The 13,412-nt window shown below is 35.5% G+C and overlaps 2 protein-coding genes across 5 annotated transcripts; one reads left to right on the top strand and one right to left on the bottom strand.

Moving 5' to 3' along the window:
* On the top strand, window positions 383-9,698 carry LOC109835780 (G patch domain-containing protein 11). 4 transcript variants are annotated; one of them, XM_020403916.1, is made up of 5 exons: window positions 383-548; window positions 1,543-2,073; window positions 6,405-6,470; window positions 6,619-6,717; window positions 9,569-9,698. In XM_020403916.1, the coding sequence occupies exons 1-4, from the start codon at window positions 438-440 to the stop codon at window positions 6,676-6,678; spliced, it is 768 nt and encodes a 255-aa protein (XP_020259505.1). In that variant the 5' UTR covers window positions 383-437; the 3' UTR covers window positions 6,679-6,717; window positions 9,569-9,698. The 4 variants fall into 4 exon arrangements, with proteins under 4 accessions (XP_020259505.1, XP_020259431.1, XP_020259551.1 ...); XM_020403842.1 differs by having other exon boundaries at window positions 9,473-9,571; XM_020403962.1 differs by lacking the exon at window positions 9,569-9,698 and adding an exon at window positions 7,758-8,151.
* LOC109835701 (polygalacturonase inhibitor-like) lies at window positions 9,334-10,578 on the bottom strand. The gene has a single exon (XM_020403731.1). The coding sequence runs from the start codon at window positions 10,573-10,575 to the stop codon at window positions 9,559-9,561; it is 1,017 nt and encodes a 338-aa protein (XP_020259320.1). The 5' UTR covers window positions 10,576-10,578; the 3' UTR covers window positions 9,334-9,558.

Raw genomic sequence — 13,412 nt, 5'->3', positions numbered from 1 at the left:
TCAAAAGGTGTGTGTGCCTGCCAAACATTGTTCTTTCTCTAAAAAAGGCTACATAATTACATGGTCCTCCTAGTGTATTAAGCTAGTTATATTCAGATCATACAATTTGATTAAGTGGCTTAGTACAGTTTTGATTGTTTCTTTTCAGTTTTGATTGCTTCTTTTCAGTTTTGGATATAACTAAAACTTACCCAGTTTTTTATGAAATAGAGTTAATTCGGTTCAAAACCGAAACCGAACCGAACCAAACCGAATTTCGGTTAGGCCGAATATTCGGATGAAGGGAAAAAAATCTGGATCTGGATGAGAGTTTTGAGAATCCGAAAAATTCGGATTGGATGCGGATTGGGCTTAAAACCGAACCGAACCGAATACGCCCAGCCCTAGCATTTCGCCTCCTCGGCTGCAACGGATTCCGAGCTTTTAATCCGTCATCAATGGCGGGAAACGAGAACGCGTGCGATGGGGAAGAAGATTACATGGGCGATCTCTCCCTCTTCCTCCCGCCAGAAGTCTCTACTTCCTCCTCGTCCTCCACCTCCAAAAAGGTACTCTCTTTTTTCATCATCTGTCACCGTCTACCCTAACCCTAACCCTAGTCTTCCTATTGTCGTGGGAAGATAGAACCTAAACCCTTAAATTGGCATGTTCAATTCAAAAATTTGGCATCCAGAGCCTTAATTTTTTCTTCAATTGGGCAGATTTTAAGAAGATAAACCCTAATTGGACATATAAATGCGAGATCAGCCTAACCCTAATCCTAAACCATAATTAGTGGATGTAAAACTAATATTCCTACTTTAGATTGACTTCCAAAATAGTACTTTTTTTCTTTTTTTTACCTCTCTTGTCCCCACGAACCCTAACCCTAGATTTTCTACTCTCTTAAGCAGATGGAACGTAAATCCTTAAATTTTCATGTCAGATTGAAATTTAGGCATTAAAAGCCTTAGTGTCAACTTGATTGAGCAGACGTGTAAATTTTCGTACTCTGGATATAACTCAAGGACACTCTATCCCTGATCTTAAATATTAGGGTAAATAACAAAACAAAGTTCCCCTAAGATTCTCATGATTGATAGAAGATCCCCCCGTAAGGTTTTAGAAGTGCCATTTGACTCTCTCGTTTTCGATATCTAAGCAATTAATCATCAAATTTTTAGAATAAGGATCACATATATGTTTTATACAGAGGTACATATATTTGCCATATCCTGTTATTATTAGCATTTACATCCAAGTATATTTTTGAAGAAGTTAAAGAGAGAGGGTAAAGTGTCACTTTTAGGACCTCGAGGGGTTTTATGTCGATCCTGCAACCTTAGGAGGTTCTATGTCGATCCTGCAACCTTAAGAGGTTTTATGTCAATCCTGCAAAACTAAGGAATTTTCTGTAATTTATCCTAGATCTTTATTAGGGGTGCGAAATTAACGCTTCCATGTTTGAAGGGATAAAATTGCCAAATTTTGATTGACCTACTAATTCTAGTTATTTGGTAGCCGAAGGAGCTAACCACAACCTTGATCATTCACTCTTTGTAGAAACCCCTTGTCAAGACTCAACCACCTCAAATCCCTAAAGCAAAGAAACTCAAAGGCCTTAATTGGCAAGAACGGCGGAAACTTGAGAGAGAGCAGAAGCAAAGAGAAGAGGATGAGCGAACCCTAGCTGGGCTAGAATCGGCGATCCCTGAGTCAAACATAGGGTTCAAGATGCTAAAGAACATGGGTTACAATCCCGGCTCCGCACTTGGGAAGGGTGGGGTTGGACGGTCGGAACCAGTGGGGCTTGACATCAGACGGTCGAGAGAAGGGATTGGTACACGGGAAGAGGCAAAGAGGACAGAGAGAGTTAAGGAGGTAAGGCAGAGGAGGAATGAAGAGGAATTGATGGAGGAGTTTGGATCAAGGAAGAAGAATCAGTGGAGAAATAAGAGGATTTTTTGGGACTATAAGAAGGCAGAGGGCGCACTAGCTCAGTTGGAGAATAGGGAAATTGTTGAGCCTGAGAAGGATGCCAATGATGAGGAGAAGGTAGAGGAAGAACAGGAGGAAGAGGAGATCACAGAGGAGGTAACTTTACTAATAATCAGTGTTTATATCATTATATGTACTCTTTTCATTTGCCAAGACTTTGTAAATGTGTTGCTGGAATGGCGTTTTTCCTAACTGTCATAGAGCATGCTATAGTCATCTAAGTGATAACAAACCTTGATAAATTCAACAAAATGTTGAAGAGTGCTATGTCATTCAAAGTTAACTAGAAAGAGAAAGACTTGTAATCTACTCTTTTCATCTCAAGGTTTTTTATTACCTTTTTTAATTAGTCTGTTCCCCTTATACATTGTTTACAAAATTCTGGTAACCCTATTGTTTTATTTCTAAAGTCATTTTGTTTTAAGTGAAATTACCCTAGAGGGGGGTGAATAGGATATTTGCTAATCTAATCCGATATTAATGCCAAACTAAAACTTATTAACAATATCCTAGCAAGTATGATATACAATGTGATATATGTAAGGATAACAAATAAACAAATGGTGATATAACTATAAGACAATGACGATATAGAAATATGATAGGCAATGAGCACAAAAATAATACGCCAAGGTAAACTCAAACACACAATATGATCATGGAGTTCGGTCACCCTCGACCTACGTCTCTGCTCCTCACTCTTCATGAGAAACTCCACTATCATAACCGGTTTTTAACATTCATCGAAAACGTTTACAACTCACACAATCGGTTTTCTAGCTCACCGAAAACTTTCACAACTCTCACAAATGCAATCACACAATATACCCTCTAAGTGTTGGCCTCTCATGTGTCATCTTCCTCAAGTGTTCGGATTTATAACCTCTCCCTAGGCTTTATTACCGATGTCACTCCTCTTGGAATCGACCTCGTCTCTCACCACACACTTCTCTCGGTGTACTTGTGTATTACAAAGTGATCTCACAAATAAGCTCAAATACAAGGGTTTGTTCTCTACAATGGATGAGAACTCAATGTAAGCTCACTCAATCACACCACCAACCCAAATTATACAATGTATGAAAATACTCAAGCTCAATGGTTGTGTGAAATAATAAATAACAATAAAACTAAACTTAAATCAAACTAGCACAAATATATTTATATATATATAAGAATCAAAATGTAAATATGCTAGAAGATAAGTTTAGAAAAATTTCTCCAAGAATCAAGAGTGAGAGAGATTGAGATTGAAGCCCAAACATCAAAGATATGGTCTCCTCCTCTTGTGAAACTCTCTTCACATAAACACTTGTAAAACAAACCTAAAACACCCTTAAACACTTGTAAAAAGCGTAATTCCAACCAATCTCCAACATCGATGTTTGTCTAGAATACCTAATAAACAAAAACACAAATACTAGACAAACGATGTTAACGATTGTTTGTAAATCATCAAAATAAGATTAGGGAGTAGGCTCATAAACATGAGACCTAACATTAAGGATTGAAGTGCTTCAGCTCCAACTCTTGGTTCACTATGAAGCTCCTAGCAGGCCTTTAATATTGACAAATAGGTTGTTGTTCACCTCTGGTTTAATATTTATAAATAGGTTGTTGTTCACCTCTGGTTGATATAGATATAGTTTCTATACTTTGCTTGTCGAGGTCTATTTATGATAATAAGGCTCTAAACCAGGTCTCCTACACTACCTTTACTCTTCATTATTATTATAGTTTTAGTGCAATATGAACACTCAAATGCTATCATAGTTTTAATGCAATATGAACAGTTATGAACATTCAAATGTGCAAAAACACATTTATAAATGCATGCTCATATGCAAAGCTAAAGGAGATCAAATTCTTACATGGTGTTTTAGTAACTAATTTACCGTACCATAACTTGAGATCATTCTTAAATGAACACTACAAAGTTAAACCATTTCTGTCAAGGGGCTAACAGACTCGAACATTTAGGTTATCAGATCATATAGGAGTCTGAGTTGAATACTAGAGTCTTTATATTTGAATTACTTAATCCTTTTTACTTATAACTCTATTAACTGTATTTAATTGGTTCGTCAAATTTAATGTTCCATACTTCTCTTCATATTCATATTTTATAGAAAATTCGTATGGACTAAATCCTTTAAAGGATGTACTTAACTTATTCATGTATGTTGGGGATGTTAAATAAGCCCTATTGTTTAATGAGGAAATTTTCAAACTTTCAGTAGTCGATAACCTTCTGGAACTTGTTTAATTCTTCAGGTGTCATTACAAAATGCCAGCCTTTTCACTTTTTTTGAAGTAATTTGACCATTGGTCTTGATGTTTCCCACTTTGTAACTATGCTTCCACCTTTTTTTTTTCCTTTCCGAGTACGAGCACTGTGCTTTATGTGGAACAGAAGCGAACTGTTAAACCATATCTTGATGTTGAGTTCCTTTGGGAGTCTATCAATAATTACTCAATTCAATCTATACCCCTCTTAAAGTCTTTTATGAATGATGGGAGGAAAGGAATAGACTTTTGCCTGCATGAATCTGAAACTATATTTCTATTGTTTATTTGAGAGAGTACATTATGCTAGAGTCTCGGGATACCCCTTGCATATAACAGCAATAAACTCTTAGAAGTATTCAAATGCGTCGAACCTTTAGAGGAATATCAGTTGTTTTGTTTATGGAACGGAAACATCTAGGACCATGAAACCGAAAGTGGATCATGTGCTTATGAAATTGGAAAGAACTTTTTCTCTCTTTTTATTGAAAATCTAGACTTGTCTTACAGCGTTGGGTTTGGATAGCCTTCTGTGCTCTTTCTATATACTTACTAACACCTTTTACTACTTGCATAAAAGGCCTTGACTATATGCACTTCATCAGTGTAATACTTTCATAATAGTCTAGAGGTTGTTTATAAAACAAACAAAATTGCAATTGTTCATTTTGTTGATATAATCCTTTTACTGTGGATCGTTGCTGTAAATTCTTTTTTTATGTTTACTTTGACAAATCATCAAAGGCCTAATAGAGGTTAAATGATGTTAACTTGTTTGACACCTTCACACTATGAACCTCAGGATATCTTGGATCTTATAGAATTCTCAAGTCAAAAACATGAGAGGACAGTGCTTTATGCAATAGTAGATTGTGAATATTACATAGAAGTCAACTCAGTCAGATAAAGTCTATTAGTGCAAAAAATGGCTTGTGATTTGGGAACTATGAGTCTTATATTTTGTAACATTTAGGAACAAAACTACGTTTTGCTTCAAACGGTTTATGTGATATTGCAAGTAGTATTCTGAGTTGCAATTAGCTGTGCTTCACTTTTAGTACCGCTTCTTGTGGTGATTACTCTCAAGTGTAGGAGTATATTCATTATCATCCAGAACATTAGAATTTTAACACCTCCATTCTGTGGGTCATACATGAAGTTTCCTCTTTCTTATTAGATTTATATTTTTTCTGTTACAATATTTTCCCTTATATCTCACCTTGATTCTGAGGGGTTTCCTATGCTCATATTCTAGCTTTTGGTAATAACTATCCATCATCCTTAAAAATTGTGTCTTCTTCAGAACCATAATTAAATACTTAGTCCTGCACTTAATTTTGCCATTATTAATGCTTCATGGTTACTTTCTCAAAACTTTATTTATTTTGCGCTGTGCCTTATAATTCCTTTGTATAGCAAGCTAAATTCAGATTAAAAAGAAGACAAGAAAGAAAACAGACATAATAATATATAATAGACTGTAGCTTTTCACCTGAAGCAAAGATTAAATATGCTCAACCCTTGGGATACAATTTCTAACGTTCAGTTGATGTGCCAAAATACTACTATGTTTTTTTTTCTGGAGTGATAGCCAGTTAATTGGAATTTGGAATGTGATAACTTTTAATTCAGATGATTGACAGCAAAGTATCAGTTGCTGATGGTTAAACTAGTTCCTGTGATTATTAACCTAGTTCTGTATAGTCTCTTTGGTGGAATGGAGATAGTTTGGATATATTTGGTGGTTTGATCAAAATATGCAACTTCTTTAATGGAAACTGATAGTTGTAAAATCCCAATGTTGCTGCTCTTGTGAAATCCCGATGATGGGCAAGTAATATCAAAGTCATAAATGGGCTATGTAAATCGTACTTTGTATGTATAAAATATGTATAAAAATCACTTATATGGAATAATATTTCTACATGCAAACATCCTTTAAGAAATGAGTTGATGTTGGTCAAATATTACATAAGAGCAAAGTTGTTCTTTGGCTACAGCTCAACCTTAGTAGTGTTTTCATCAAAGACTATTCAAGATCCTTAAAAGATAATTTCTACCTTGAGATATATCCTGATTTTATCCAGTCTTTGAAACTTACACTCTTACTGAAGTGATTGACATGTGTGATTCCCTTGCAGGATCTGAATGACATTTTGATGAAGCTGAGAGTCGAACACCGATACTGCCTCTACTGTGGATGCCAGGTATTCGATTCGATTGTTAGATAATTATTCAACTTACACAACACATACTTGACATAGTTCAAATTTGTTTAGATTCATCTTTTTTATATTCATTTTCCAGTAGAATGACTACTTGTCTACTCTTAATTGTTTTCGGTTCCATTTCCAGTATGAATCCGCGGAGGCACTGGAAGTCAATTGCCCTGGATTGTATGAAGATGACCACTAGATCTCAGTCCTGACTGACTTGGTTCGCATGATATACTTTGTGAGTACTGAAAAATATATCTATTTTAGTTTACTGATGATTTGTTCCCCTGTACGGATTAGCAATTTTATTTCATGTATTTGTTTGTTATTCTCTGTGTGAATTAGATAATGGAGGTTCAATACCTAAATAGAATTATCAGGTTACTTCTTAAGTACCTATTTTCAAATTTTGAAGATAGAAAAACCTGGGGGCATAATACCAAGAGAAGTTACTTTGAAACCTCATCATTTATCTTTGCGGGGTGTTTCTTTCTCTAAAACAAATGTACCCTATCAAGTACTCCAGGTGTTATGGATAAAGAAAGACCACTTTGAAGACCCAATCCATAGTTTGATAAGCGACCCATTTGATTTCTACATGTGATGAGTTTATTTAGATTGTAAACCCATTAAATTGATCATTTAGAAGCAGTATATTATGAAAGGAGAGCTTTGTCAAAGATAACGAACATGCTCTGATATTAGAGAAAGATAAACTAATTTCAGATGACTAACATTCTGGTCCATTTATAAGCTCCAGAAAATTTTCTATTTTGAAATATTTATACTTCAAAATCTTGTTTGTTTGCAATGGTAGTGAAGAACCCTAATTATTATATTGACCTACCACAATAAAAGTAGGAGTCCAATACTACAGAGTGGCGCATGCAGAATTAGGTTCAATTATAGTGCAGGGGTTAAGGACGTACTGCTCCTGAAATCATTATAGTGACCAATTGGGTAGAGCCAGCTGTGTTTGAAAAGCAAAGCCTTTCTACTTTTGAGATTGCTGAGTGTGAGAGCTTCCTCAAACTATAGAACAGTAAATGAGAGTAGTGGAACCTAGAGAACTGATAGCATACCTAGTCACGTGCAATCACACTCTGTAAAGATAAAAGGTTTCTCATATTACTCCCCCAAAAACTTTGCATTTGTAACTTTGCCCAAAATCTTCATATTTGTTTGATATGTTGGTGTTGTCTAAAACAACCTAATTGTTTTAGGGGTGCATATTGCGAATTCAAGGGTATTATTTGAACTAATTTAATGAATTTACAGGTGTAAATTGTATGTATGGAAACACTTGGGCGTCTAATGTACAATCATGCAGAAACCTTTGATATTCCAGATCTTTTTTTTTGGAATAGGATGACACACTTTGTAAGCAAATCCCCAGTTTTCGTTCTCTATCTCTCTCCTCCTGGCAATTTAGTTCATTTCTAGAGTTCCACTGTTATGTTTGAATTTATTATGATTTTGAGGGGCAACTGGCAAGCATAGTAGCTTTTATTGTTCATCATTTTCTTGATCTCCATCTGACTAATCTCTTGATCACTACCAACTCCACCATCTAATTCCTCTTCCGTCATTTGGATCTATTTTTCTCTTTTGTTCCTTTGATTAAAACTATTTAGTTTTCATCCATCGGTTTACTTCTTCACCATTCTAATAGGTTAAAAAATGAGAATAATATTTTAGGGATTCTCTTTTATAAGAAGTTTGATTAATAATTGATGTTAAATAATAGGATATTGTAGATTCTCATTGATGATAAAAGCCTATGGGTACTACTCCACAACATATATATATATTATATATATTATATATATATATATATATATATATATATATATAATATATATATATATATATATATATATATATAATATGTGTTATGTATGTATGTATGTTATGTGTATGTATTGTAATTATATACTATATATATATTAATATATATATATATATATATATTTTGTCTCACACGATATGAAGGAGTTTTGTGCCTGCGTATTGTCAGACTAAACTCAATTATCTTTAAGATTCTCATTGATTAATAATTGATGTTAAATAATATGAATTGTAGATTCTCATTGATATAAAGCCGACGAGTACTCTACACACACACACACACATTATATATATATATATATATATATAAATATATATATATATATTATATATTATATATATATATTATATATATATTTGTCTACACTACTATGAAGGAGTATTTGTGCTGCGTAATGTCAGACTAAACTCAATTATCTTTAAGATTCTCCTAATCATATTCATATATTGCTTTCAATCATAATTTCTTTAATATATACTTCCTATATATTAATATATCCTTAGTCCTGCTCCTCAAGATGCACATAAGCATCGTGTATGTCCAGCTTGTCACAAATAAATTATACTCAACCTTCAGAAAGTGGGTTACTAACCCTAACAGCGTGAGATGAAATGGGTGTCTTAGCCCAATGTCAAGAATACGAGGGTAAATTAGCAAATAGTCAAATTTGGAGAGTAAATCTGAAAACAAAATAGGGAAAAAATTTTTAAAATAAGCATGATCGGAGCTAAGAATATGGACCTAGGATAGGTAGAATTCTATTGGTGCTGATTTACATGGAGAAGGTAAGCACAGATGATGGATGGTCGAGACCTAAAAGAACCACCTGGTTTAATATGTTGTGAAGTACCCTTGTCATTGTAAGGGTTATGCATAAATACCACTATTAAGACCCGATCCCTAGTTTAATGAGAAACCCATTTGATATCTACATGTGATGAGTTAATTAAGATTGTAAACCCAAGCAATTGTTCATATAAAATTAGCACATTATGAAGTAAAAGCTTTATCAAAGATAACTAACATAATCTGATACTCGAGATAGAGGAACTATTTCAGATATTAGTGCCTTACTTGGGATCAACACTAATCACCAACCAACAGCTAGCTACATTCTAACACACGAATCATGAAACTACTGCAGAAACAGTGAACTAATACTTCTTCAGTAAAAGGAAGGATGTCATTGATTGATGATGTGCAGAATCTAAAGCCTCCTCCATGCTACAATCACTTGCAGGCCGGCAGTGGCTTCCCACAGAGACACTTGTTATGCTCGAAGAACGAGGCATCCACCGTGTTCCTCATCTTCGCCGGTATCTTGCCACAAAGCCTGTTGTAGCTCACATCAAAATGACCCAGCTTCGTCGATCTCACAATATTCTCTGATATCCTCCCATAAATCCCATTATGGCTGATATCCACATACTCCAAATTCTTTTCAGGGTACTCAACTTTACTAAGATCAAACGCCAGCCTGTTCGAAGCCAGAATTATCTGGGTTGCAGGCTTCGACCTCCCAAACAGAAACGAGGCATCGCCGGTGAGCTTGTTGCTCATCAAGTTCACACTCGTGAAACTAACATTACCAAAAGATTGCGGGATGTTGCCTGTCAGCTTATTCTGAGAGAGATCAAACCCAACCAGATCAGAACCTTTATACATGCTGAAGAGAGAACCAGGGATTTTTCCGGCGAGCCGGTTCCCCCAGAAGTCGATAATAGAGAGCTCGCTGAGCTCGCCGAGGGAAGAAGGGATGGGGCCCGTGAACCGGCTGGCCATGAGACTGAGTTGTTTGAGTTGAGTGAAGGTGGAGAAATATTTAGGGATGGAGCCAGAGAGAGACGTCTTGTAGATAGTGAGATGTTGGAGGTTCTTAAGATTTTTGAATTTGGGAGGGAATGGGCCTTTGAGGTTGGGGAAGTTGCTGAGGCTGAGGACTTGGAGGCCGACGAGGTCGCCAATGGAGGAGGGGAGGGTGCCGTTCAGGGCGGGTTTTTCATGGAGGGAGAGGAAGCTGACACGACCGCTGAAGTCGTCGCACTCGACGCCGGTCCAGCGGCAGCAGTCAGTGTGTGGGGTCCAGGAGGGGAAGTTGGCGGAGGGGAAGGACTTCTTGAAGGACAGGAGAGCTGCTTTGTCTTGCTGGTTGCATGCCGAGGAGATGGAGGTTGTGAAGAGGATAAAGGTGGTGAAAATGATAATGTTGGTAGCCATCTTGTAAGTAATGTTTGCCTCTTTGAGCATAGAGAAATGTAGAGAAAGAGAGAGGGCTGGGGGTTTGTTTTATAGGGCTTTGAACGAGACCTTTGAGGGAAGCAGGGGTAGAGAAAGGAATGGGCATATGCTGAGCTTTGATAATCCTCTCTACGTACATTGCTGATTGTAGAGAAATACTGTTCCTTACCGTGGGTCTTACAGCTACAAATCTCCCTTGATAATTAATGCAAATAAATACCTTTGATGGGGTCCGCATAAAGAAGATATGCTATTGGTTCATATAACACATTGTTGCTATTGTTATAGCATTTATTTACAACCAGGAAATGAGACCCTATGGATCATATCAGAACCGTCCGCGTGCAAACGGGCGGTTCTGAACCATGCATAGAATGCAATGAGGAACAGAAATAAGACCTTATATAAAATTCTCAATCGAAATTCATACAAGAAAGAAAAATACCTATCAAGAAGTGCGGATGTCATGTCAACACTTCAGCGAATTCCACTTTCTCTAAAATTTAATGGGAAGCGAATGAAAATTATGCAGAAAGGCATGCATCCAAGTGAAGAAGTTTGTGAAACATTCACTAGCTGATCCAGAGGCTACTGTGTGTTCTAGACATGTTTTGATCTTTCTATGCATTGTGTAAACTTGAGGAGTATTGTGTCTATTGCTCACTTCCATTGAAATCAAATAAGCTCACGTTCCCCCCTACAAGCGGCCTAGTGGTTGGGGCTTAGGGCTTTGTCCCAAAAAAGTCAAGAGTTGGCCTGTGTCAATAGCACCCCTATTCCCGATTTCTACCCATTAGGCATTGCAACACTTGTGTTATTCATTTTTATACGTTTTAGTTATCTAGTAGAGGAGATAGCCCTTAGTCATGGTGAGTGAAAGAGTAGACTTCACACAACTAACCCAAGTGAAAATTTGGTTTAAATCTATTATATAATTGCTTAAATCTTAATTAACAAGCAACCGTTTCACTTCAATACCCTTGATTAGAGTATATTCTACTAGTCTAACTCTTATTTTATCTCCATCTTTCTCTCTTTTCTAAAAGCAAATTTTCTTCACATTTAAACAACTATATATTGTAAAAATTCAAAACACCAATATTTCAAAATCTAATGCATTGAAGAACCTAAATTATTACGCAGAAGAAAAGTTCAATTGTAGTAAAAAAAAAAGGTATGAACATACTGCAGCTGGAAACATCATCTCGTGACCAGATTGGGCAGAGCCAGCTGTGTTTCAAAGCAAAGCAGCCCTTCTTCTTTCCTTTTGAAGTTTGGTGAGAGCGAGAGCTTCTAAAAAAACAAAGGACGGTAATGACAATAGTCGCCTATTGACTATTTTCATGCTCTGAAATAAATATGGGCTTCACACATTAGACCCCGCATTCTGTTATACATTTATTTTTGCCCCTAATAGATCGATCTTCATGTTTGTATCCAAATGTTTATATTTGCTTGAAAGGTGGTGTTGTTTAAAACGAGGCTGATCAGCACTCGGATACCTTCTAGTTTCATCTGGCTTGTGCTTCTATACCCTAAAGTTTTTAAAGTTTGCACTTTAACGTCTTGAGTTATACGAACATGGGAATATTTTCCCGAAAATTCTTATGTGACACTTTTGTGCTAAGTTTAAAACTTTTTAGCTCTTAATTTTTATTAAAATTCACTCTTAAACCTATTCAAATTCTGTTTAGAATTCAAGTAGATTTAAAATAGAAAACAGAATTAAGGATTTAATAGGTCTAAAACTAAGCATATGGGTGTCTGTGGGAATTTTGGAGGGAAAATTCTCATGTTTTCATAATTGAAGGTATTAGAGTGCAAGTTTTATATTAAAATTTTACGGTATATATAAGCGTCGTGAAAAACAAGTGAGGATATAAATGTGCCAAGTGGAGGAAACCACAAGGGATTTGAATACTAATTACCCTTAAGGCAATCTATTTGATTTAGGGGTGTGAATCGCAAATATCAGGGGTGCTATTTAAAACAAGTTAATGAATTTAGATGTGTAAGTTATAAATATGAAAGTTTGGAGGTCCAAAATAAAAGTAAGATAAAATGAAGATAAAACGCCAAAAAAAAAAATCGACTGATTAAGGATTGCAGAAGCGTTCCCCGCAGGTCAAGTTCAGGGATTCATGACTTTTTTAAACTGCATCAGATGGCAGCGACCTGATTCAGCTTCTGCTAAGCTTGTGAGACTGAATCATGAACTGTAAATTTTTTTATTTTTATAAAAAATTACAGTTCATGAACTGTAGTTACGTAATAACGACCAGTTTATATGCAACTAGTTTTTGCAACATAAGCAGTTGTGACTAAAGTGACTTGACCAACTGAATTTTGCTGGATCAGTTCAATTTTACAAAAATATTGGTTGATTGTATTTGAGAAAAATTCTCATCAGGACAAACCGAACTGACCGCTCTCTCAATTGTTTAACATATATTCCCTTTATTTTCACTAATCAATAAATTTCTGTTCACATTTTCCTTCACATTTTTCCTTCACCTACTTCTTGATATGGATCTTTCTTTGGGGCCAAAATATTTTTTTTTCTTAATTTAAACTATCTAAGTCCAAACGAAAAAAATAAAGAACGATATGAGTAAATTTATAATAAATAAAATGAAAGGCAAAAAAAAAAAAAACCATTCTACAAAGTAAATTTTAACTTATAATTGAGCTACATCCCAATACATGGTAAAAGAGAACATTTAGGTCACATAAATGATAGAAAGATGGAAAGTGAATAATAACAAATTTTGAGAAGTGATGTCGATATGCCTTTTCATTTTTTTTAAAATCTTATGTTAAAATAATGCGTCTGCTTTGATACACAT

This window comes from Asparagus officinalis, chromosome 1 (assembly GCF_001876935.1).
Source record: "Asparagus officinalis chromosome 1, Aspof.V1, whole genome shotgun sequence".
Classification (NCBI taxonomy): domain Eukaryota; kingdom Viridiplantae; phylum Streptophyta; class Magnoliopsida; order Asparagales; family Asparagaceae; genus Asparagus; species Asparagus officinalis.
This window is presented reverse-complemented; position numbering and strand designations above follow the sequence as displayed.

What these genes read in the sequence shown, in the direction of transcription:
- LOC109835780 (XM_020403916.1), top strand. Translation starts at nt 438, where the DNA reads ATGGCGGGAAACGAGAACGCGTGCGATGGGGAAGAAGATTACATGGGC. An exon ending in AAGAGGAGATCACAGAGGAG is followed by an intron (nt 2,074 to 6,404) that starts GTAACTTTACTA and finishes ATTCCCTTGCAG; the next exon opens with GATCTGAATGACATTTTGAT. An exon ending in GCCTCTACTGTGGATGCCAG is followed by an intron (nt 6,471 to 6,618) that starts GTATTCGATTCG and finishes TTCCATTTCCAG; the next exon opens with TATGAATCCGCGGAGGCACT.
- LOC109835701 (XM_020403731.1), bottom strand. Translation starts at nt 10,575, where the DNA reads ATGCTCAAAGAGGCAAACATTACTTACAAGATGGCTACCAACATTATC.